The sequence below is a fragment of the Microtus oregoni genome, unplaced genomic scaffold, assembly GCF_018167655.1.
Source record: "Microtus oregoni isolate MIOR12 unplaced genomic scaffold, Mior012 000029F_ref0000214, whole genome shotgun sequence".
Classification (NCBI taxonomy): domain Eukaryota; kingdom Metazoa; phylum Chordata; class Mammalia; order Rodentia; family Cricetidae; genus Microtus; species Microtus oregoni.
This window is the reverse complement of record NW_024543088.1, coordinates 28,325,641-28,349,402: the sequence shown is the minus strand read 5'-3', so window position 1 is coordinate 28,349,402 and position 23,762 is coordinate 28,325,641. Positions and strand designations below refer to the sequence as shown.

Sequence of the window (23,762 nt, the reverse complement as noted above, 5' to 3'; positions counted from 1 at the left end):
TCATCTTCTTGGTTCCCATAAAAATATCAGCATGTAGATGCCCAAACATTTTATACTTCTATGTAATAGTGGATTTTTTATTTTTTAAATTAAGAAAATTAGAATTGAACAAGAAAACAGCTCCAAAGTCAGTCATACGGACGGCCAAAATATTTCTGGGTATACATCATGACCTAATTTCAGGTACTAGCTAAGAGCAAGAAGTTCCACAGTTAATATGAAAAGGAAATGAACTCGTTAATGAGAAAAAGTAAGGACACCAGGCCATAAGTTAGGACTGCATATATTTTCTGTGGTGAAAGTTGATTGTGTATTTCCACAATGCAATGGCTAGGCACCTGTAAATTCACTATTTCTTTGTATTTCTTCTTTTAAAATTGTTTTTATTGAGTTACATATTTTTCTTTGTTCCTCTCTCTTCCTCCCCCTCCTCTTTTACCCTTTCCTGTCGCCCCTAGGCTCCTAATTTACTCAAGAGATTTTATCTTTTTCTACCTCCCACGTAGTTTAGATCCATGCATATCTGTCTTAGAGTCCTCTATGTTGTCTGGGTTCTCTGGAATTGTGAATTATAGGTAGTTTTTCTTTATGTCTAAAAGCCACTTATGAATGAGTACATATTCTATTTGTCTTTCTGGGTCTGGGTTACCTCAATATGATGTTTTCTAGATCAATCCATTTGCCCACAAATTTCAAGATGTCATTATTTTTTTTTCAGCTGTGTAGTACTTCACTGTGTAAATGTACCACATTTTCCTTATCCATTCTTTGGTTGAGGGGCATTTAGGTTGTTTCCAGGTTCCGACTATGAACATAGTTGAGCACATATCCTTGTGGTATGATTGAGCAGCCTTTGGGTATATACCCCAAACTGATATTGCAGGGTCTTGAGGTAGGTTGTTTTCTAATTTTCTGAGATGATTTCTGAGAAATCATCTAATTTTCTAAAAAATCCAAAGTGGCTGTACCACTTTTTACTCCCACCAGCAATGCAGGAGTATTCCCTTTACCTCACAACCTCTCCAACAAAGTTGTCATCAGTATTTTTTATCTTGGCCATTCTTACAGGTCTTAGATGGAATCTCAGAGTTGTTTTGATTTGCATTTCTCTGATGGCTAAGGATGTTGAGTATTTCCTCAAGTGTCTTTCAGCCATTTTAGATTCATCTGTTGAGAGTTCCCTGTTTAGGTCTATACCCCATATTTTATTGGATTATGTGATCTTTTGGTGTCCAATTTCTTGAGTTCTTTGTATATTTTGGAGCTCAGAACTCTGTTCAATGTGTGGTTGATGAAGATCTTTTCCCATTCTGTAGGCTGCTGTTTTGTCTTGTTGACCATGTCCTTTGCTTTACAGAAGCTTTTCAGTTTCAGGAAGTCCCACTTATTAATTGTTTTTCTCAGTGTCTGTGCTACTGGGGTTATATTTAGGAAGTAGTCTCCTATGGCAATGTGTTCAAGTGTACTTCCCACTTTCTCTTCTATTAGGTTCAGTGTGGTTGGTTTTATGTTGAGGTCTTTGACCCATTTGGACTTGAGTTTTGTGCATGGCGACAGATATGGATCTATTTCCATTCTTCTACATGTTGAAATCCAGTTATGCCAGCACTATTTGTGGAATGTGCTTTCGTTTTTCATTTTATATTTTTTTGCTTCTTTGTCAAAAATTAGGTGTTGGTAGGTGTGTGGATTGACATCTGGGTCTTTGATTCAATTCTATTGGTCCTCTTGTCTGTTTTTATGCCAATACTAGGCTGTTTTGCTACGTTTTTAGGGAAAGACTCAATTGAAAAGTTTAATGATGTTAGATGACTTCATATTTATGTATTCGATAACAGTGATTTCATTTATTCATATCTTATGATAGATCAAACATTCTTTTAGTTATATTATGAAAAATAACCAATATAAATGTTTTTATCTCTGGTATAAAGAAAATGCATCTTTATGTAGGGATTCTCCTTAACTAGAGCAGAAACCAAAGTGTTTTTGCATTGAGTGACTTTAATTCCCTTTAGTTAAAAATATCTCTTTATTTAACTGTGAAGAGGCTTAGGAATGTCGGCACAATAATTATTCAAAATCCTTTACTTTTGATGCTGGAGAGAGGGCTCCATGGTTAAGAACATGTACGGCTTTCACAGAAGACCTCAGTTCAGTTTCCAGAACCTAGTCCAGGCTGCTTACTACTGTCTATAATTCCAGCTCCGGGGATCTAGCACCCTTCTTTGGCATCCATAGACTCCAACACTTATTTACATGATTAAAAGTAATCCACTTTCTCTTTTTTGCATTAATGAGTATCTCCAAGATACAAAGTTAGCCTCTTTTCTGCATTGAACTAATTTGGTTCTTTTTTTTTTTTAACTTCCTTTTCTTTGCTCTCTAAAGCTAAAGAACTAATATTATGACTTCCATCATTTAAAAAGTCACAGGGGTGTGTCTGTGTACATTTGTGTGTCTGTGTATGTGTATTTCTCTGTATGTGTGTCTGTGTTTGTGTATGTTTGTTTGTGTTTGTGTGTATGTCTGTGTGTGTGTGTGTGTGTGTGTGTGTGTGTGTGTGTTTTATCTGGAATTTATCCTAACTACTTCCTTACTTTTAGGCCTTAGAGCGATCACTTTAGTTCTCCAAGCAAAGTTTAGAAAACATTCCCTTGATTGTGTCCTTTTCTTCCACAGCTTAACCAGCTGGAAAAGGCCATGGAGGCAGCGCACACGTTCTTCATGGCCAACCCTGAGCACATGGAAATGCAGCAGAACATAGAGGACTACAGAGCGACAGCGGGGGTGGACACCTTCCAGCTGGTAGACAGAGAAGCCAGGCGACATCTGGTGAGTCCTGGGGCCTCCATCCCTGCCTCGTAAAGCTGACTGCACCTGTTTCGTTGGCTCCAAGCCGAATCGTATAATGGGTTCATATATCAAGTTCAGTCTCAATGTCCACTACCTTTCACACATTTGAAAAACATCTTATGAAATATTGTAACCAGAGGTGAAGCTGTATTTGATATTTTATATTAACATTTCAATAACGGAGAGAAAAATTTTTAAGAGAAAATTCTCTTAGAAAAATCAGGCTATGGTGAAACCTAAAACTCCATGAAGTTATCTGTCTCTTCCATGGAGCCTTAGTTCTAAATTAGAAATTTTTCACGTCATATTTTTAATTAATAATTTATTCACTGACAGTTTCACCCAATGTAAATAATGAATACTGACCACATTTACCCCAGAGTTTTACCTTCTTCCTCCTACCTTGTATACCCCTCTTCCCTACTTGAGTACCAGCCTCAGTACACCCTCAGGGCTCAGAATTGGATGCCTATGGTAGGTGAGGATCTGAGGATAAAACTTAAGTCAAGAACATGACCTCTGCATCTTCTTTATTTTTTCGTGCAAGGGGAAAAATGAAGTGAAGGGGGCATGGAGGAGAGGAAGAATAACAAGAAAAGTAAGGGAAAAATAAGGAGAAGAAAGAGAGTAAGGGGAAGAAGTAGAAGCAGTGAGAAGAAGAAAAATAAGAGTAAGGGCCGATTTCCATGAGGTATTTAGTTTTTACAGACACAGTTGGAAAATTCCATAGGCAAGGACAGTGACAACATGCATATCAAAAAGGGCAACTAGAACCTGACAAAGCAGTACTCTGGAACAGGTGACCCGACCCAGGAAAGAGGAAGCATTCAAGGGGAAGTATCTGACATTCCAAACCATTAGATAAAGTTACTAAACGTCCCTGAATCCTGGACTCGCCCATTCTCCTCATCTAATCTCTTTGGTGATAACCAGCTTTGAGGATGCCCAGATTTGTTTGTTAGCAAAGGTGGGGCATGCTCAGTGCCTGTCTCCTACAGAAATTTCTATGTGGTCTGTTCGCAGGTAATTTTGTGGGACTGACTCTACATAAATTTTACTGTTAGAACAAAGAGTGAGCATATACTTTTGTTGTATGATAGGGCCTCTCTTGGGTATATTCCCAAGAGTGGTATTGCTGGATCCAATGAGGAATACTGAGAACTCAAGAACAATCGCAGTGGGTTTTTGATCCTACTGCACGTACTGGCTTTGGGGGAGCCTAGGCAGTTTGAATGCTCACCTTAGGAGACCTGGATAGAGGTGGGCGGTCCTTGGGCTTCCCACAGGTCAGGGAACCCTGATTGCTCTTGAGCAGATGAGGGAGGGGGACTTGATTGGGGGAGGGGGAGGGAAATGGGAAGCGGTTGCAGGGAGGAGGCAGAAATCCTTAATAAATAAATAAATTTTTTTAAAAAAAGAACAAAGAGTGACTGCCAAGCTTCAAGGCCACATGGTGTGCGGGTAGAAAGGAGCAAGGTCATTCCATCACACTGCTGAGGTGATATGGGAACGATTCCCATTTAGAAGGGAAAATCATGGCTTCACAAGGTTTTTACAGGTATGACAGTGACTTTTCCAAAAGACAAGTGTTCCTGCAGCTCTGCAATGGGTTGCTCCATGTGGACGTGGACGTATACACTTTCGTGGATCTGCCTATTGGTCTGCCAGCTGCGCATTCACTGTATAGTCCCGTGGGCTCCAACATACAGATCTCTTTCTCACATTCGTGTTCATGTCCATTTGTCTTGTGACTCTGAGTTTAACTGTGCCAGTCCTCGTGACCAGCGTTTGGAGCGTTCTATTGGAGATTGGTAGCAGTTGGGTGCACAACTGAAGGTAATTGATTCCCTATCCCAGAATCGGTCAGAATGCCTGGCTCCAATGATGATTTCATTTCTAGTTTCTAAAATGATATGCAGACCGATTTCCAGGGTGGCTGCAGTATCTTACATTTCCACCCATAGTGGATAAGGGTTGCCTTGCCCCACATCCACCCACCCCAGCCTGTGCTGTTGTTGCTATTTCTAATGACGGTCATACTGACTAGGGTAAGATGGAACCTTAAAGTAGTTTTATTATGACTTTTCCTGATTTCTTAGAATGTTGAACATGTTTTTCAAGGTTCCCTAGACATTTCTTATTCTGTTTCGTGCTGTAGTTTATTTTTAATGCAGTATTTTGATGATTTCTTTGAAAATGCCATACATCCATACAGTGATTTTGAATCATACTCACTCCTATTCCTCCCATCAAATTCCTCTTGGATCTATGATCACCTCCCCTCCCTCCCTCCTCCCTCCTTCATGTCCTCTTCATAAATAAACCAGAAACCAATTACTGCCACCCATATATGCATAGGTATGGGGCACTGGAGCACCTACCTACAAGTGACCACATCTGTAAAGAAAGCTTGCTCTTCCTCCCACTAGAAGTCATCAACTCTTAATGACTCCTTAGCTACGGGTGGGGGAACAAGTGTCCTCTCCAATTCATGGTAGAATGTTCGGTGACTTCATCTTGTGCCGGTCTTGTGTAATCAGTCACCAATACTGTAATTTCATGAGTGCATTAGGCTTATCATGCCTCATACATGACACTACTTCTTCCCAGTCCTTCATGATTTCTGTTTCTTGCATTCTTTCTGTCCCCCCACCCCCATTACTTGATGTTTCTTGAGCTTGGCAGGAAGGAGGTATGATATACATAACCTACATGTTGTCAAATGGTGTATTGTTCAATCTCAGTGGATTTCTAAGACTTGGCTGGTTTTTCTTGCTGTTGATATCTAACATTCCATGTGGTCATATAGAATACAGAATGTTATTTCAATTTTCCTGGCTTTGTTGAGGCTTTTGTTTGTATCCTAATATAAGTCTTATTTTGGAAAATGGTCCCTGAGTTGCTAAAAAGAATGTCTACTCTTTAGTACTTAGATGAACGGTTCTCTAGATGTCTGTTAGTTGATACCTTGTCTTGCTGTGTTACTGTGGCTGGTTCAAGTAATCCTCCTGCCTCAGTCATTTTAGTATCTAGGACTATAGATGCCAACGGCTATTCCTGATATTTAACACACTTATTTTTTCATCTAGAAGTGAAACCGGTTTGAGTTATTCATAGCTACAGTATTTGTCTCCTACTTTCCAATGTGGAGGATTTCCCTTTGAACCAGAAGTGTACAAATTGGAGTTTGAAAAACCCTCAGTATTCTTCTTACAATAAAATATCATTCGAAATCACACATGGAAAGGCCTTTCTGTCTCAGTTTTTTCGACCTCACCTTTCTCAATGTGACCTTCCAAATTACCGCCAAGAAGAATGATAGAGAAGGAAGATTTGATGGACCAAGGTTTGGAAGTGATGGTACCATGCTAACCATGTTTGCTATCCCACATGCCGTCCCTACAGTAGAGAGATTATAGACTGTCCTCATGTGTATGTGCAGAAAGAAAGTAAATTGATTGACATGGTATAGTCCAGTTATGAAACAGGTTCCCTTTCTTTGACATTTACTTGAACCTGTGGAAGTTACAATAGACAGATCAAAAAACCTGTCTGTCATTTACCTTCTGCGGCACAAAATTCCCCTCTGACCTTCCTAAATGATCCTGAGTCTGTGTTCATCCCACTCTTGACAAACAAGACCGTGTTTGTGTCCTTGCAGGAGAGCTATAATGCAGGAGTTAAACACTATGAGGCCGATGACTTTGAAGCTGCCATCAAGTACTTTGAACAAGCTTTAAGAGAATATTACAATGAAGATATGGAGTGCCGAGCTCTATGCGAGGGGCCTCAGAGATTTGAGGAGTATGAGTATTTAGGGTATAAAGGCGGTCTTTATGAGGCAATTGCAGGTAAAACTTATTTTTATTCTTTGTTTGCTTACTCTAAAATGCTATGGATATTGTGTAAAAAGTATTCTGACAATATAGTGCTTAATAGTAAAGATTGTAACATGTTAACGATTCTAATGTGTCTATTCCATCCTGCTAATTTTTATAAAGTTTTAAGATTTTTCTTCCAAATTTCTTCTGATGTATTTTTTCACAATTTGTATTTATTTATTTCATCAATGTAAAAATAGCAAATACTATGAGTATTTCTTTTCAACATATTTTTTTTATTTTATTTTATGCCTAGCAACAAAATGTGGACTTCTCATGTAAGTACATGTGGACTCACTTTGCTGTATGTAATGGCTAGATTAACACCCATGATACAGGACCATCATCGTTTTTAAACATTAGTCTTTACTGAGGACTAGTGAGAGTGTAAGTAATATAGCAATGACTCCTTTGATACAGTCTTGTACAATTCATTGGCAGATTATACTTGAGTATGTAGTTTAAAAGAATAGGTAATGTGTGATAGTCAAGCCTTTTATTGGAAGAAGCGAGTTCTCTGTATATACCCTATTTGAAGATAAAGAGTTTGGTTTAACAATATAAGTGTAAAAACACAGCTGTCAGGAGAAACTTTCAGAGTGTGTTTATATAATACAAGAGAGGTGGAGAGCTTTTGTATGGAACAAAAAGCAAGAGAAAGTGGAGACCATAATCTACATAGAATACCTATAAAATTAAATTGATTGCAAGGACAAGTAACCAGTATCTCAAATAACTTATAGACAAAATTTTAATACCTTTCATAGTAAAGTGGGGTTATAAATCATTATTAGTAGTAATTTATCTATCAATTGGTAGTAGTTTCAATTGCCAATGCTTCTTTAGCAATTATAACATAAAATGCACCCATCCTCTTTTTTTGTGTGTAATACTGAGGATTGAACTTACAGTATCATGTATGGTAGGCAAACACTGTGTTGCTGTGCTATAACTTAGTAGTAATTTATCTATCAATTGGTAGTAGTATCAATTACCAATGCTTCTTTAGCAATTATAACATAAAATGCACCCAACCTCTTTTTTTTGTGTGTAATACTGAGGATTGAACTTACAGTATCATGTATGGTAGGAAAACACTGTGTTGCTGTGCTATAACTTTATCCATCCTTTTATATTTTTGTCATGGAATTCTAGTATAAGTTCCCAGGCTAGTCTTGAATGCTCCCTAGCTAGCAGGCATTGATTCTGTAATTCCCCCATCTCAGATGCCCAAGTACCAGCCCACAAGACCATAGGTCTTTGTTTACATCTCTAGTCAGTGAAATGGAAATCTAGAGGCCCTAGGGTTATGGGGATTGTAGAGAAAGTAGAGGTTCCTGGAGGGACCTTATATGACCTTAGCTTTATGCCTCTGGGTGTGTACTCAATCAGTTTGGTCAGTCTGCCACAAGAAATAGAGGCAAGAATAAAGGTAGGTACAGTGGGCCACTTTGCTGTGACTGTGTTTTAGGGGCTGGCATGGGGAAGGCTTGAGGAGGCCCCTGTATATATAAAGCACAATGTATAGGCTGAATGTCACAGTTAGCACAAAAATATCAGATGCCACTTGTTGGGCGGAGGGGGCAGGTACAATTCTAGTCTTGGATCTTGGTTTTAATATTCTATTTTTCATTTTATTTTTGACAGTTCCATGAATTTATACAGTGAATTTTAGTCATTTTCAGACCCCCACTCCAGCACCCAGCTTCCTTCTCTGACTGAAGCTTTTCTTGTCAACAGGCCCCTACTACTTTCTTCTTCTTCTTCTTCTTCTTCTTCTTCTTCTTCTTCTTCTTCTTCTTCTTCTTCTTCTTCTCCTCCTCCTCCTCCTCCTCCTCCTCCTCCTCCTCCTCCTCCCCTCCCCTCCCCTCCCCTGCCCTCCTCTTCTCTTCTCTTCTCTTCTCTCTCTCTCTCTCTCTCTCTCTCTCTCGCTCTCTCTCTCTCTCTCTCTCTCTCTCTCTCTCTGTCCAGGGAATTTTATTAGAGTTTCTTGCTGGGCCATGGGTGGGATATTACTTACTTGACAAGGAGAGCTGTCTAGTAGGTACATTAAGATGACACCACCTCCCCCAACAACCACTAACTGCCAGAATCCTGATAGGTCCCTCCTTCAACCTTGATAAAATTTCGATGAACTCAGTGCTGGGCATGTCTTGTGCAAGTAGACACAGCTACAGTGATTTCATAATTACTTCTGCTATGTCATGTCCAGAAAACATCTTTCTACTCCTCATCTTCCCATCCTGTTTCATATATTCTTTCTGACATTCCCCATATCCTCCAGGATGTTTCCTGAGCTTTGAAGAAGTGATATGATTCTATCATATATAGAGGAACACTCCAGCTTTACATATTGACTGCAGTTTAGCCACTCATGGGTCCCTTCATTAACCACCCCAGTGTAATTAGAAGCTTCTATCAAGAGAACTGGCAGAAGCACTAACCAATGAATATAAGCAGTATTTAGAGGGTAGTTTGACAAAACAAGTGTTTTGCACAATGTAGTAGGTTTGATAATAGCAGGTTCCTTACCTGGGCCTGTGGTCTCCCCAGTCGAGGGCTGTTTTTATTTTCTTTGATGGTATCACAGAAGCCTCAAGTGTACTGAACTTTTCAGGAGATTTCTCACACAGATCTGCATCTCTGTCTGCTGCTAAGACACCTCACTGAAGAAATTCTGTTCCCTTTAGGCAAGGAATTTGTTAATTAGGACAATTGAGTGAGATGGTTAGAAACAAACTAAGAATCAGACGCATAATTTTTCATCAAGAGTTCATACTTTTAAAGTCATCATAATCAAAACCAAGTAAAGAGTAGCTTATAGGGGGCTGGAGAGATGGCTCAGAGGTTAAGAGCTTTGCCTGCTCTTCCAAAGGTCCTGAGTTCAATTTCCAGCAACCACATGGTAGCTCACAACCATCTGTAATGAGGTCTGGTACCCTCTTCTGGCCTGTACCACAGACAGAATGAATGAATGAATGAATGAATGAATAAATAAATAAATATTTTAAAAAAGAGTAGCTTATACAATAACAAATCTTTATCATGTATTTGTTGATGACATGTGATGTTCCAAGACATATGTAATGAAGAAATGATGTTCAAATGAAATGGAAGTTACTAAAGTCAGTTTATCTTCCCAATTCTAACATCTCCATATCTCCCTCAAAAGCACTTACTTAGTAGCTCAAACCAAATTATGTGAAGTAGCTTTTCAATCTGACATCATCCTCAACTCTTAAGTCCATTTTATTTGTTACCAAACTTGGACAAATGCCCCTTTTACATGGCATTTACACTTACTGAGTCAACCCTTTTGACATGGGAATTTTGCTTAAATCAAAACTGCATTTTAACCAAGTCCCATGATGGCTTCCTTCCTGTTCTTGGTGTAAAGGTCAGACAGAGTCCAAATTCTGTCCTAACTCCACTGTATATAAACTTCCTCTCTTTATGGTTTTCATCCCACTTGGAATAAAGACCAGTAACCTTGAAGGACTTGCCTTATGTATATTCGTGTTCTCCATTGCGGCATTCTCACGTTCATTGACGTCTTTGGATGTGCCACCTCACTCTCTGTTCTCTTTGCAAATTAGGTTTTCCATATCACATAGCCAGTGCCCTATCTTATTCAGTCCTCATTCCTCAGGGATTGGCAGATCCCTATGCTACTTTATAAATATTGGCTAAATGACTGTGTTGATGAATGCAAGAATAAAGAATATGGTATATGCACCAGTAACTATGTATAGATAAATGTGATAACAATGCCTTGTGCTTGTGATAATGTTGATCATAAATGAAGGGTGGAGTTTTTAGAAGCTAATTAGAGAATAGCTACAAAGTGTAAACGAGAATCAATATATCTATTACAGTCAAAGTCACTACACTAAATTATCAAACTATGAAGTGCTCTATTACCCAAAGTAAACTTAAGTTATCCAAAATCAGTATACTTGTGTGAGTTACTTTGAGGATTTATTTCTAAAACTTTTCTTTCCTTAGGCATCTGCCAATTTAACTCTCCTGTATTTTGTGAACATTTAAACATAAATTTTACGTGTCTTTTATAGTATAATTACTGAATTTTCCTTAACACAGTGTTTTACAGGAAGAATGAGCTAGCGTTTTCTTTATTATTTATAGTAGGATATAAATATGTTTATATATGTAACTACATATAAACGCTTTATTTAATAGTTTACTTTGCTGTGGTTTTATGAGATGATGCACACTACTTTCAGCCCCACATTTGTCTGTGTGTCTGTGCTGTCAGCATCTACGGAACAGATTTGGCAAATGGTCTAGATTCTGTTATGACAACTGATTTCTCTGTAGGTTAGTATTTAGTGCTGGTCAAGTTACAATAGCCCATTGACTGTTGGGAAGGACAGACATCTCCACACTCACTCTCTTTGACTCTTAAGTACCACAACCAGCATCCCAGCTCCCAGCAAAACACTGTTGAGTATTAGTCATAGTCTCTCTAGAGACAGCCCAAGACCTGCAATTATAGAACTATGGTAAGATTTCCTGGAAATCTGAAACATGCTCACTTTATGTAGCAAAAGAAAAACAACTGGATGTATTCTCACACAGTTGTTCTGAGTCTCAGTCTTATTAAAAAGCACATTGGTTGCAAAATGACACTGAAAGGGAAAGAAAACAACAAATATAATTACCACGTTGATTTCTACCCTGCAAATTCTTGCATTGCTGGGTGTCCTCAATTCATAGTTAAGCTGGCATTCACAAAGGAGAATGTGTTAGGAAAACCTTGACACTTAAATGTAGTGAGGAGCTGCTTGTTGGTTCCCGGCCGCTTAGCCCTGAAATAACCACACAGAAACTATATGAATTAAATCACTGCTTAGCCCATTAGCTCTAGCTTCTTACTGACTAACTCATATTAATTTAACCCATTTTTATTAATCTGTGTATCGCCACGTGGCAGTGGCTTACTGGCAAAGTTTCGGCATGTCTGGCTGCAGCTCCATGGCATCTCTCTGACTCCGCCCTTCTTTCTCCCAGCATTCAGTCCAGTCCTCCTCACCTAGCTCTGCTCTGCCCTGCTCTGCTACAGGCTCAACACAGCTCTTTATTCATGGTACTCACAGCATATAGAAGGAAATCCCACATGACTGGAATTGTAGAGTTAGAAGAGACTAAATGTTGGAGGAAAACACAAATGGCTGCTTGATGCAAATTTTCATGTGGTCAGCTCTGTTTGTGAAACCAGAAGGCTATCTTTGTTGTTCTAATTTGCTGTTTATACTATACTCTGCTTCAGAATATATTCCTTCAGATTTTGAATTGTCCGTTGTTACATCTTTTTCATTTTTTCTACCCTTGTCACTTGATATTAGAGCAGTGGTTCTCAATCTGTGAGTCACAGCCCCTTTGAAGGTTGAAATACCCTTGCCCACAGGAGTCCCATATCACTTATTCTGCATATCAGATATTTACATTACAATTCATAACAGTAGGAAATTACAATTATGAAAATAATTTTGTGGTTGGGGGGGTCACCACAACATGAGAAACTAAAGGGTCACAATGTTAGGAAGGTTGAGAGCCACTGAATTAGAGGAAAGATAGATTTGAAGGTAAAGAGGACATAGGGCTATGGAGGATTGAACAGTTGGTTATTTACTGTCCCCCTAAGATATGAAACTCCACTAGTATTTTATTCCTAACTTCAGGTTGTACATGTAGACCTCATTATTTTCTCCACATTTCCAACTGGAGGTAGAAAGCAGTGGACTGTGGTTTTGATTTTGTTAGCTGTTCTACATGGGCTCAAGTTAGCCAGGTTATGGAAAAAAGTTTGCCCCACCCTCCAAATACTCCTTTCCTTCCTGTGTACTGACCTCGTTCTGTAAAATTGCCCAGATCCAAGATGAACTCTGACTCAACAGAGACCCTTTTGAGAGAAGCTGTTGTGCCCAATTAAATTGTGCAGCCATGAAGTCAAATTATTTTCTCCACCACCAGGGAACCTGCCTACTCTGCTCAAGTATGAATGAACCATTCTCCCTGGAAAACGTTGCCCCATCTTTGCTATAGAATTCAAAGTTAGGCAGAGAGGGAGGGAAGTTTTCCTTGTGATATTAGGTGCTTGTGTTTCTTCAGCCCATGCTTTGATAAAGCAGTATGTAGAGCTAAGGGACATGGAATCCCCTGTACTTCAGCATCTTACCTATTATAAATAAGAAGAGCAGCCAATGAAGAGGGCACAAAGAGGACTGTGCTTATTCTAATTTTTTTAGCTGTCATCCTTTCTGCCATTTTGCCACTCTCTGTCAAAACAGTATCCCATGTGTTAGGATGTGTAGTGTCTAGTGAGAGCCAGGTCTATAAGTGGATAGATTCTGGTCCTGAGCAATAGGCATCAAGAAATAGCGTTTGAATTCCTCCTTTAAAATAAATTGACGGGGAAGGGGAGTTTAAGTCCTCCATTTCCCCTGCTAACTTTCTGTGTGGATGGCTGTTCTATTATCTGAATGACTTAACATCACTAGGATGTGAATGACTTGTCTCAGTTCGAGGGCATCTCAGACCCTCTGAAGTAAACCAAAAGAAGCTCGATATGTCTGGTGAGAAAGTCTACATTCAGCTTCATGCCCAGGAAGGCTGATGTACTACAGAGGTTCAGGACCCAGCACTGTCCAGTGATCATGGCTAAGATGATGTTGCCAGCCACTATTTGAAGTTTTCAGGCTAGGAAATGATAATACAGAGCTCTCCCCCCCACTGAGTGTTTTGTGCCCTGCAGAAGTGCTGCCCTGCCTAAGGTGTGGCCTCAGCACCTGGAGGACACACACTTTCTCTTTTGCCTTCCAGATCACTACATGCAGGTGCTGGTCTGTCAGCATGAGTGTGTAAGGGAACTTGCCACCCGCCCAGGCCGCCTCTCACCAATCGAGAACTTTCTTCCCTTGCATTATGACTACCTACAGTTTGCCTACTACAGAGGTAAAGTATGGACCATCCACGAAGACCTTTGGGGTTCTTCTTTATCCCTGTTGGCATCTTCACCATACAGACCCCTGCTTTCTTTCGTTTCACCGCCAAAGCAATGCAGGTTTATGCCCATTCTTCTCCTTGCCTTTTGGCTGCAGCTCAGAGCAAGAAAGGCAGGACACTGGCAGTGGACGAAGCACAGGATTTACTGTGATAATGTCCTAAAACTTACACTAGACTTGCAAGATTTCTTCTTTAACTTGAGCTGCTTCTTCAACTCACTTTTAATAGGATTGCATTCCCATGGTTGAATGAACTAGTGTTTTAAAATAATTCCCCTCTTTCTCTATCCATAGTCCACTTTCATGTCCTTCAACTGAGTGTTTTATACTTCCAAAATTATATATATATGTATATATATAATATGCAAATCCACATACAGAATTTTCCTTCTTTTACATGAAGACAGCATTTTATTTATAATATTTTCTTGATCTTTTTTATTTACTACATGTCAATTGACTTTTAGTAGGTTAAGTATAGGAAACTAGCATATTTTCCGCCAAAATTAAATTCTAGCAATTTATTATTCAACTTTAATTAGATGAGTGCAGAGAGATCTTTCTGATCTCTCTTTTTTAAATGCCTGCATACAATTGAATTAGAACTTATTTCATGTGTCTTCCTATTGAGGGACAGTTGTGTTGTTTAGTAGTCTTTTGTGACCGCAGTGAGCTTTCAAGTGGATAACACTTTACATGTGTATGTGCACATATATATAAGATTTTGAAGGATAAAAATCTAAAAGTTCATCTACTAGGTCAAATAGTTTATTCATTTGTAATTTTGATTCACATTGCCAAATTGTCCTTCATATGGGTTGTATTTTCCAGAGTTCATCAGCAGAATATATTATAAAATGTTTAGATATTCCACAATCCCCTAGGCAAATTTAGTAATTCAAAATAGCTTTAGTTTCCTTTTTTATTGAAGAGAAAATATTGAATCCCCTCTCCTATACTTGGAGCCATCTCTGAGAATTTATGTACGCCCAGAGAATTTATGTATATATATTTATGTATATGTATATATATGTGTGTGTGTGTGTGTGTGTGTGTGTGTGCATGCATATATGTGTGCTCACGAAGAGAGAAGTTTTTTTTTTCTTAAAAAAAGAAATCTAATTGTGAGAACTATTTGCAAAGGTGGCACAAAGCATTTCAGCATCCTGTTCCTAAAAGTGAAACATTATTTTTTGCAATAGCTAAATGTTTCTAGAACAAAGATTTGAAACATCCTGGGCTACTCCTTGTAACAACTGGATACCACTCAGGTTGCTCCCACTATGTGGGAAGGGGCTAGAAGAGACCATCTGTACCTCTGGGGATGCACTCAATGTTACCCCATAGAAGCAAAAGTATACAACACACTTCCCAGTGATAAGAAATAACACGTTGAAATCACTTCTACACTCATATTTTATTTATGAAGGCTTCACCATCGTATTAGAAGGTCATGCTCGGAGTATTTACTTAGGTCAGACAGTACAAAAAGTCACAGTTAATTCATACAGTTTTGCTGTGGTGTTACAGCAATCAACAAGAAGCATTTTCACATGAGATGTTGCAGCATTTCTGCAGCGTGCCCAGCACCAAAGCAAACAAAAGGTTTTCCCATTTGAGGACCTGAAATCATGTCTGTCCTCCTGTGTCAATGCTTCCGGCCTTCTGGCTCAGCCTCGGTTTGTCTCCCATAAATGATGATGAGTACTAACGTTACTAGACACACAGGAGTCTTCCCCTGAAATCCTCTGGGCAGATCTAACTGACGCAAAAGTGGCCTAACAACGCCTTGTGTTTCCAGTGGGTGAATATGTGAAAGCCTTGGAGTGTTCCAAAGCCTACCTGATGTTCCATCCAGACGACGAGGATGTCCTGGACAACGTAGACTACTATGAGAGCCTGCTAGAGCACAGCATTGACCCAGCCTCCATTGAGGCCCGAGAGGTGAGAGCAGAGGGAAATCTCTTCACTGAAGTGTGTTCCAGGGAGAACTGATTAAGAACCAAGAGACAGACATCAGCAGCCGCAGCAACAATAAAACACATAGAGACTCAGTGGCTGTTCCAGATCGTAATTCTTTCCAGTGTTAACCATGCCGGAAGCACGTTTCTCATAGGAGCTAGCTTGTGAAAACCTGTGGCCAAGGAGGCTGCTTTTGCAGCTCTGCTCTTCGTGGTAGCTCATTGGCTGTTATAATGTAAGGTTTCACTTGAGCATCTATTACATCCCTTAGGTTTTATTTAGGTCTAACCTCGTCTTCTCTCCTAGGATTTGGCAGCATTTGTCAAACGTCACAACCTTGAATCTGAACTGATAAAGTCGGCTGCAGAGGGTCTGGGATTTTTATATTCTGAACCGGTAAGAACAAAGAAGGAAAGTGAAGTGCTATTAAAAACCTTCTTGGTGGATAGATATTTAAGCATTAGTGCCCCTCCCACATTAGTTGGAGAGTCTAATAACCTATTTAAATTAATAACTGATTAGGAGATAGCTTTATGTTATTAACGGGGTGAACTTGAAAAGATTTTGATAGGTTCCCATAATGTTATAGTCCAAAGTCAAATGTTTTGTCCATGATTCATGGGTCTCAGTATTGTTTTATTTTTCTAACCTAATCTAAAGATGTAAAAGTTTAATGTGTTGATGGCTATTGTTCTTTAAACAACATAAGACACCTTCAGGCTGTGCTTCCTCTGCTTCTCACACTGTCCCGATCGTCCTAGGAAGACACACCCTTTACAAACCTCATCAGTGCTGTAAATAAGTGAATTTTATTGTTTTTATTTAACAAGATGCCTGTGGTCTTCATTTTGGTAAGGCCTTAAAATATTTTCACTACATACTTAGAATTAATGTATGATTAACTTCTTTGATATTTGAATTATTTCTGAGTTCTTTCAAACATTCATAGTACAGTGATCATTTTTATTGAACCTTCAAATAAATCCCAAGTGTGGACTCACCCTGCGTGAAAACACGAGGCTTGAAAGTTCTTGAAACTTAACTGCCCTCCTCAGAAACTGCCTCTGGTACCTTCATTGCTTCTAGGGATCTATGAAAGTGTCAATCCACCAACTTACAGGAGGAAAAGCTCCTCTACTACTCATATATATTCAGTGCCAATGGCTATATCATTGGTATTCTAACTTCTGTTCTTCTGATGGCCAGTTTATAGTATTTTCTCCTTTTCGTCATGGAATTATATAGCTATAGGTTTCTGTCTGTCTATTGATGATTGAATATTTTCACACAATACCCATGTTAATATGTTGAGGAAATCGCTAATTGCAGCATATTTTCAATTTGTTATTAATTATGGCTTATTGTCCTTGGCACATTTTATGAATTAGGTTATTTTAAGGAAATATTTCTGGCATAACACTTAACAATATGTTTGTTCCTACACAATGTTTTGAAGAATTATGCTTTCCCAAGAGGCACCAGAATATGACACCTACATTATGATCTATACAGATAAACCACCTGGCCTTCTTTGTTCAAATTTAACTCATGATCCACAGGGCACTTGTACTGAAGGATCTCTGAAGCCCTTTCTGTTACCAAATTTCAAGTCACTATCAAGAGCAAAAGAACCAAGGCCCTAACTAATTCTGCGCATTTTTAAAATTCATTTGTTACCTGTGGTGCCCTTGCCAAAAATCGCACCAACCTTCACTTCATTGATACACAGTCCAAGTTCCTGAATATTTCAGGCCTTCTTAATACTTCATTAAGAGTATTTTATTTTTTATTCCTCTAAATTGTGTTTTATTAATAAATTTATACCTCTTTCTCAACTGTAAACAGAATTACTGGATCAGTTACGGAGGACGGCAGGATGAGAATCGGTGAGTTCTCCATTTGAGAGACAAACTAAAAGTGATACAAAGTGCTCAGGGGGAGGAGATGGCACAAGGAACATAGCTCCAGTGGATTAGTGAATGGAATGTAATTACAGCCTTTGCGCTGCTCATTAGGAACCGTGTCCTGGTCCCAGCGCTCCCACTCCCTTCTGTATGGTTTTGAATAATGAGTTTTCTCCTTGGGCGTGAACACTTTTCCTTAAATTAAAGAGTTAGCCCAGAAGGCTCCAAATGTTAACTACCTGTGATTACTTATTACACAAAGTTGGATGCTATTTCCACTAACAAGTTTTATGAAATTTGCTTTTCAAAATGGTTTTCATCCTTTGAGAATTGCATACAATGCATTTTGATCATAATAAAAATTTCCTTTCCGATGATAAATTCCCTTATGATATTCATTTGAAATCAAGACCAGAAAATTTTCTGCATTGTGAACTGAATGTTATTACTGAACAGATTAAAACTAAGAGAACTCACTTTTAATACAATTGTAATCAACCCACATGTTTTAAAATAACAAGTGTGACTGACCTGTTTGTGATCACACAACCTAATAGACCTATTTTTAAATGAGACAGACCATGTCAATGGAAGGAAGGGACTTGTTTATGACTTTGGCACCATAACCTGCAAGATTTCAGTCTTGCAATCTTACAATCAACCAGCACTTGAGTGATATAAGATTACTGGGAGAGAATCTAGGACATACAGGAGTGTTTGAACATACCCCAGTCTGTGTCAGTTTAAAGGCTATCTACTCTCGCTTATATATATCTGGGAAGCTTGAGACAAACCATATCTTTCTCCTCAGAATAGTTAAGAACCAACTCTTATATTAGGACAGGATTTGTCTCCATTCGAGCATTATTCAGTGATGCAGTCCATGTTCAGGACACAGTACAACATGGAGAATTATGAAGGTGCACGCAATCACGTTTTCCTGTTCTTTGGGACAGTAGACCTATCAGAAGGGAGTGAAGTTATAGTTGCAATTAATTTTGATACAAGTTGCAAAGAGAATGGAGAGAGAAATGGCATCCTGAGGAAGCTGAGAGAGCCGCACAAAGACACGGGCATATCATGTGATTTAGAAAGCTCCATGAATGGTCTACAACTCAGAATCAAAGCCTGTGTAGTTGCAGTATTCCTTACCTTTGAACATCTTTATTTAATGGGAAATTTCAGTCTCAACTCTTTTGAATGGACAGGGTCCCTTCAGGAGTTAACGTGGAGGGAGCAGAAGTTCATGGATTGTCAATGGGGAAAAAGTCACCACCCAAGATAGATCGAGACCTAAGAGAAGGTACGTACAAACAAACTTTTATGTCTATGAAGACAGAGGAACAGGGTATGGTGGGGAAATCCTTAAAGTTTTCTTAATTTCCTTTTCACAAGTTGGAAGCTTCGTTGGGTGGGATCTTGCCCTGAGATCCCTTATTCTGTTTAACGTCACTATTTTGTTAATCTGTTTACCTCCTTGAACACTGGGTTTCGCTCTATTCCACTTCCTAGTGCCCCCTTTCTCCTCAAATTGTACATTTTGTGTTTTTCCTTGCATGGCCTGCTCCTTTTCATTATAAACCTGTATAAGAGAGAACATTGATAACTACAGGCAGTGTCAATGCCAGGCTATGTTGATATTTCCTCTGCTAATGGAATTAATCCAAAATTCTTCACTTTAGCCTCAGGCAGATCTTTTGAAAATATCACAATAGACTCTAGCTCACATGCAAAAGTTCTTCTCTGAAACCGCTTGAGCCAGGCCGCCACAGTTCAGATTGCCCTCAACACCACTGTCCTCCATGTTTCCGATGAGGATGGCCCATTAAGCACCATTTAAAGTGTTCAACTGCCTTTCTGATCCAAAGTCCCAAAGTCCACATCCTTCCAAACAGCTGTATGGTCAGATCTATCACAGCAATTCCCCAGTCCCTGGTACCAATTTCTGTCTTAGCTATGGTTTCATTGCTTTGAAGAGACACAATGACCATGACAACTCTTTTTTTTTTGTCACTTTTAAATTTAAAACTTATTTTTTTCCATTTTTTTTATTGAGAAAAGGAGAAAAAAAACAAGTTTCCACCTCCTCCCAGCCTCCCATTTCCCTCCTCCTCCTCCCACCCTTCTCCCCCTCCTCCCACCCTTCTCCCCCTCCTCCGACTCCTCTGCCCATCCCTCTCCAGTCGCGAACAATGAGGGCTGAAGCCAAGGACAATGGCACGGGGTTTTGAACCTACATAATGTGCTGGCTTTGTGGGAGCCTAGCCAGTTTGGATGTTCACCTTCCTAGAAATGGATGGAGAGGGGAGGACCTAGGACTTAACACAGGGCAGGGAACCATGACAACTCTTTTTTTTTTTTAATTTATTTATTTATTAAGGATTTCTGCCTCGTCCCCACAACCGCTTCCCATTTCCCTCCCCCTCCCCCGATCAAGTCCCCCTCCCTCATCTGCTCGAAGAGCAATCAGGGTTCCCTGACCTGTGGGAAGCCCAAGGACTGCCCACCTCTATCCAGGTCTCGTAAGGTGAGCATCCAAACTGCCTAGGCTCCCACAAAGCCAGTACGTGCAGTAGGAAAAAGCATGGGATAAATCCGGACTAGCTGAACATAGCGGACAATGAGGAATACTGAGAATTCAAGAACAATTGCAGTGGGTTTTTGATCCTACATGACAACTCTTATAAAGGAAAAGATTTAATTGGGGCTGGCTTACAGTTCAGAGCCTCAGTCTATTGTCATCATAGTGAGAGGTATGGTGGCATGTAAGCAGATATGGTACTGGAGAGGTAGCTGAGAATTCTACATCTAGCTCCACTGGCACCAGGAAGTAAACTTGCTTGAGCTTCTGAGACCTCAAATCCCAACCCCCTAGTGACACATTTCCTCTAACAAAATCACACCTACTACAGTGAGGCCTCACCTCCCAATAGTACCATTCCCTATAAACCAAGTACTCAAACACATGAATCAATGGGGGCCATTCCTATTCAAACTACCACAGAGATTGAGGTGGAGATCATTTTATCTTTAAGACTAAGAATAAATCTGCAGTTGTCTGAAGTCAACACATAAACCTATTGTTTTTGATTAAATTCGGTAGCTGCCTCTTAGTAACTGCTGTCCTAATCGGAAGCAGCTACCAGTTCAACCGCACTGGCCATAGCCAGGCATGAATTCTGTTCCCTTAGGCACCAGCTCTATCACAGCTGCTAAAGGGCACTTTATCTAGATCTCCATCCCTCTATAGAACTAGGGATTCAATGGTTGAAATGAAATCCTCTGAGCTCAGAGAGATTTAATAGTAACAAGCTAACTTCTCCTAGCTCTGATTCCCCCAAAACATTAGGTTTCCTTCTGCTCAGTCCCCATTTAAGAACCCTAGCTACACATAGTTTCTCCCTACCACTTCCTGTGAGCTAGTTGCTGACTCTGCCTCTTGACCTCAGGTTAACTTTATTTAATTAAACAAATGTAATATGCCTTTGTATCGCTAAACAAATTTAACAGCATAAACAAATGTAACCCATCTTAAATTAATGTTCCACCCCATCAACCCTAAAGATACTTCAGACCAGTTTCTTAGGAGCGTACAGAGAACTGTTCTAGTGGGTAAAACAGTTGGAACAGAAGCATGGAGACAAGAGAACAGAGTGTTATACGAACTTAAGAACAGAATTGGTGGAATTGCAGACTCCTGACAAAAGCAGGTTTTACAGAGTCAAGCATTGTTATAGTAATATACTATTAGCAAGAGTACTGCTGACAAAATTGATAGTACTTCTTAACAGCCATGATTGTTTGCATATATAATTCTTTTTTTTTTTAAAAAAACAATACAAATGTTTTATTTAATAGTCGCAGGTTATCATGGGCCAAGTGGTGTATACTCAGGACCCTGTAAACAGACCCAAGCATTAGACAGAGAACCTTTCCTGACACCTCCCAGCAAGGAGCAGTCATTCCCAAGGGTTGCCATGTACCCACCAGCAGGAAGGTCAGTCAGCGCAACCTCCGAGCCTCTCTTTCTGACTCCAATAGGGTGAGCACGTCTCCCTCTCGAACGGGACCTTTGACATTTCGGATGATGGAACGGCTGGTGTCATCCATGAATTCCACACGGACCTGCGTGCACTGTCCCTGCGAACCGGTCCTGCCCAGCACTTTGGTTACCCTAGCGAGCTTGATGGGCTGCACGCGACTCGTGTCCATGATGGCGGCGATCAGGCATATATAATTCTTAAGAGAATTTACATAGCTTTCGTTTTAATAGTAGCAGTCTCTCAAGTGGGAATTTAGTTACTTCTCCAAAGTCTCACATGACACCCAGCAAGCACTTGAACCCTATAGTCGTGTCCAGAACCAGACTGTTATGTTTTCTTCAGTACCTATTGCATTGCTTACAAACAGTTTTACCTAAGGCATAGCCTAACGTATAAGCCCTGAGAATGAAATGCAGGTATAAATGTCCACGATGATTAAACCCAGGACTGACCTTGTCTTAAAGATATCCCGTCCGGATAGGCTTGGTGCTGGTGCATTGCCTTTAATCCCAGCACTTGGGCGGTAGAGGCAGGCGGATCTCTGTGAGTTCAAGGCCACCTTGGTCTGCAAAATGAGTTCCAGTACAGCAGCCAAGGCAATTACATAGAGAGAACCTTGTCCGGAAAAACCTTGTCCGGAAAAACCATAAATAGATAGAGAGAGAGAGAGAGACAGACAGAGAGAGAGAGAGAGAGAGAGAGAGAATATCTTTGGATTTTGTAAATTTGACAGATGTGTTCAGGGAACTCAGAAACAAGAAAGGATACTAATGAGCAACCAGATGACATAGTCATAGGGCACAGATCTTTCTGTACTCTCTCTGCACATTCATCTCCCAGTACCTCCACAGCAAGCTTATATATCCCCGGTGTTCAAGACTTTGACAAACCCTGACTTCCACCTCCTCCGTGCCCCAAGCTGCAGGTTGCATCCAGAGTTTAGCTATGGGATACACGATGAATCGCTTCATTAGCAGAATAAGCTCAGGTGTGATAGTTTTACAGAGACTATGAATGATAAAAATACACTTCTATTATTCAGGAAAGTTCAAGTATTTTAGATGTGCTGAAGTAGGAACTGGTAACGGAATGCAAATGCATTTTTGATTCTACCACATAGGCAGTGCCCTCGGACACTTGAGGATAGTGGTAAGCTATAAAATTACCAGGCCCAGAACATTCCCATGGCTTGGCAGAAAGCAGATGCCAAGGGGGCAAGGCTCCAGGAGGCATGTGCCATAAAGTACAGTCTCTGTCATCTTTCTTCTTGTTTGCAAAGGGTCTGTCATCTCCTTGGGTTAGCGTTTAATAAATACTCCCACAGCACGGTCCCTGGGGGCCACCTCCCAAACTAACTCCAGCCTAGGTCACACATGTGCTGACTCACAGAAAACACCTCTGTCAGTCAGTTACTCATTCTTTTAGCCCCTGTTTCCAAAGACCGTGCTGACTAATGAGTCCAGGGTCACTTGGGACAAGGCCAAAATAATGTTGAACTTGGAGTCTGAAGGCTTGATTTCAGGATGTGTTATGACAGGACGCACACTATGACATGTCTCTCCTTGGCCCCTCTGTGCCTTGCAGTCATTATCTGTGAAGAAAGGTGGTAACTAGGCAGGAAATGATGCATGTGCTGTCCTTTGAAAACCCTAAAGGCTTGTGCTCATGTCGGGGCTTCTTAGCTTGCACCCCGCCCCATGCCTAGTGAGATGGGATATTTACGAGAATACCATTGCTCTTGCCGTGAGCCTCAAGCAGTGTGCACAAAGAAACGCTTGCGTAGATGATCTTTGTTGAGACCAGGGAGTGAGAGCCAGGCACATACTTTATGAATGAGAGAAGAATTAAGTTGTTTAACCAAATCTCCCTGCGCACTGCACAGTGGTTAAAAGTTGGCTGCAACCATCAGACCAGGCCCCAGGAACCACAACCTATTGGACTACATTTTGATTTTAATTTTCACATTTTCCCCTGTCTGGTGTGCTACTGTAAGTCATCTTTGGTTTGGTCGCATCCGCGTGGATGGCAAGCTTCCTTCCCCACCCCCTTCTTTCTTTTGTTTGCTTTTTAAGTGTAATAAGTTTCTGCATA

At 40.1% G+C, this 23,762-nt stretch overlaps 2 protein-coding genes across 2 annotated transcripts in view; one reads left to right on the top strand and one right to left on the bottom strand.

Annotated features, from left to right (window-relative positions):
* The window catches only part of P3h2 (prolyl 3-hydroxylase 2), a 154,374-nt gene that overhangs the window by 112,000 nt on the left and 18,612 nt on the right, over positions 1-23,762 (top strand). The window contains exons 2-8 of the mRNA XM_041678316.1: positions 2,683-2,835; positions 6,518-6,707; positions 13,581-13,712; positions 15,564-15,706; positions 16,031-16,120; positions 17,570-17,610; positions 18,837-18,931. Coding sequence (XP_041534250.1) covers positions 2,683-2,835; positions 6,518-6,707; positions 13,581-13,712; positions 15,564-15,706; positions 16,031-16,120; positions 17,570-17,610; positions 18,837-18,931 — 844 coding nt within the window. The remainder of the gene's footprint in view (positions 1-2,682; positions 2,836-6,517; positions 6,708-13,580; positions 13,713-15,563; positions 15,707-16,030; positions 16,121-17,569; positions 17,611-18,836; positions 18,932-23,762) is intronic.
* On the bottom strand, positions 21,459-21,851 carry LOC121465133 (40S ribosomal protein S28). The gene is made up of 2 exons (XM_041678317.1): positions 21,616-21,851; positions 21,459-21,526 (listed from the first exon to the last, which is right to left on the bottom strand). The coding sequence occupies exon 1, from the start codon at positions 21,838-21,840 to the stop codon at positions 21,631-21,633; it is 210 nt and encodes a 69-aa protein (XP_041534251.1). The 5' UTR covers positions 21,841-21,851; the 3' UTR covers positions 21,459-21,526; positions 21,616-21,630.

What these genes read in the sequence shown, in the direction of transcription:
- LOC121465133 (XM_041678317.1), bottom strand. Translation starts at nt 21,840, where the DNA reads ATGGACACGAGTCGCGTGCAGCCCATCAAGCTCGCTAGGGTAACCAAA.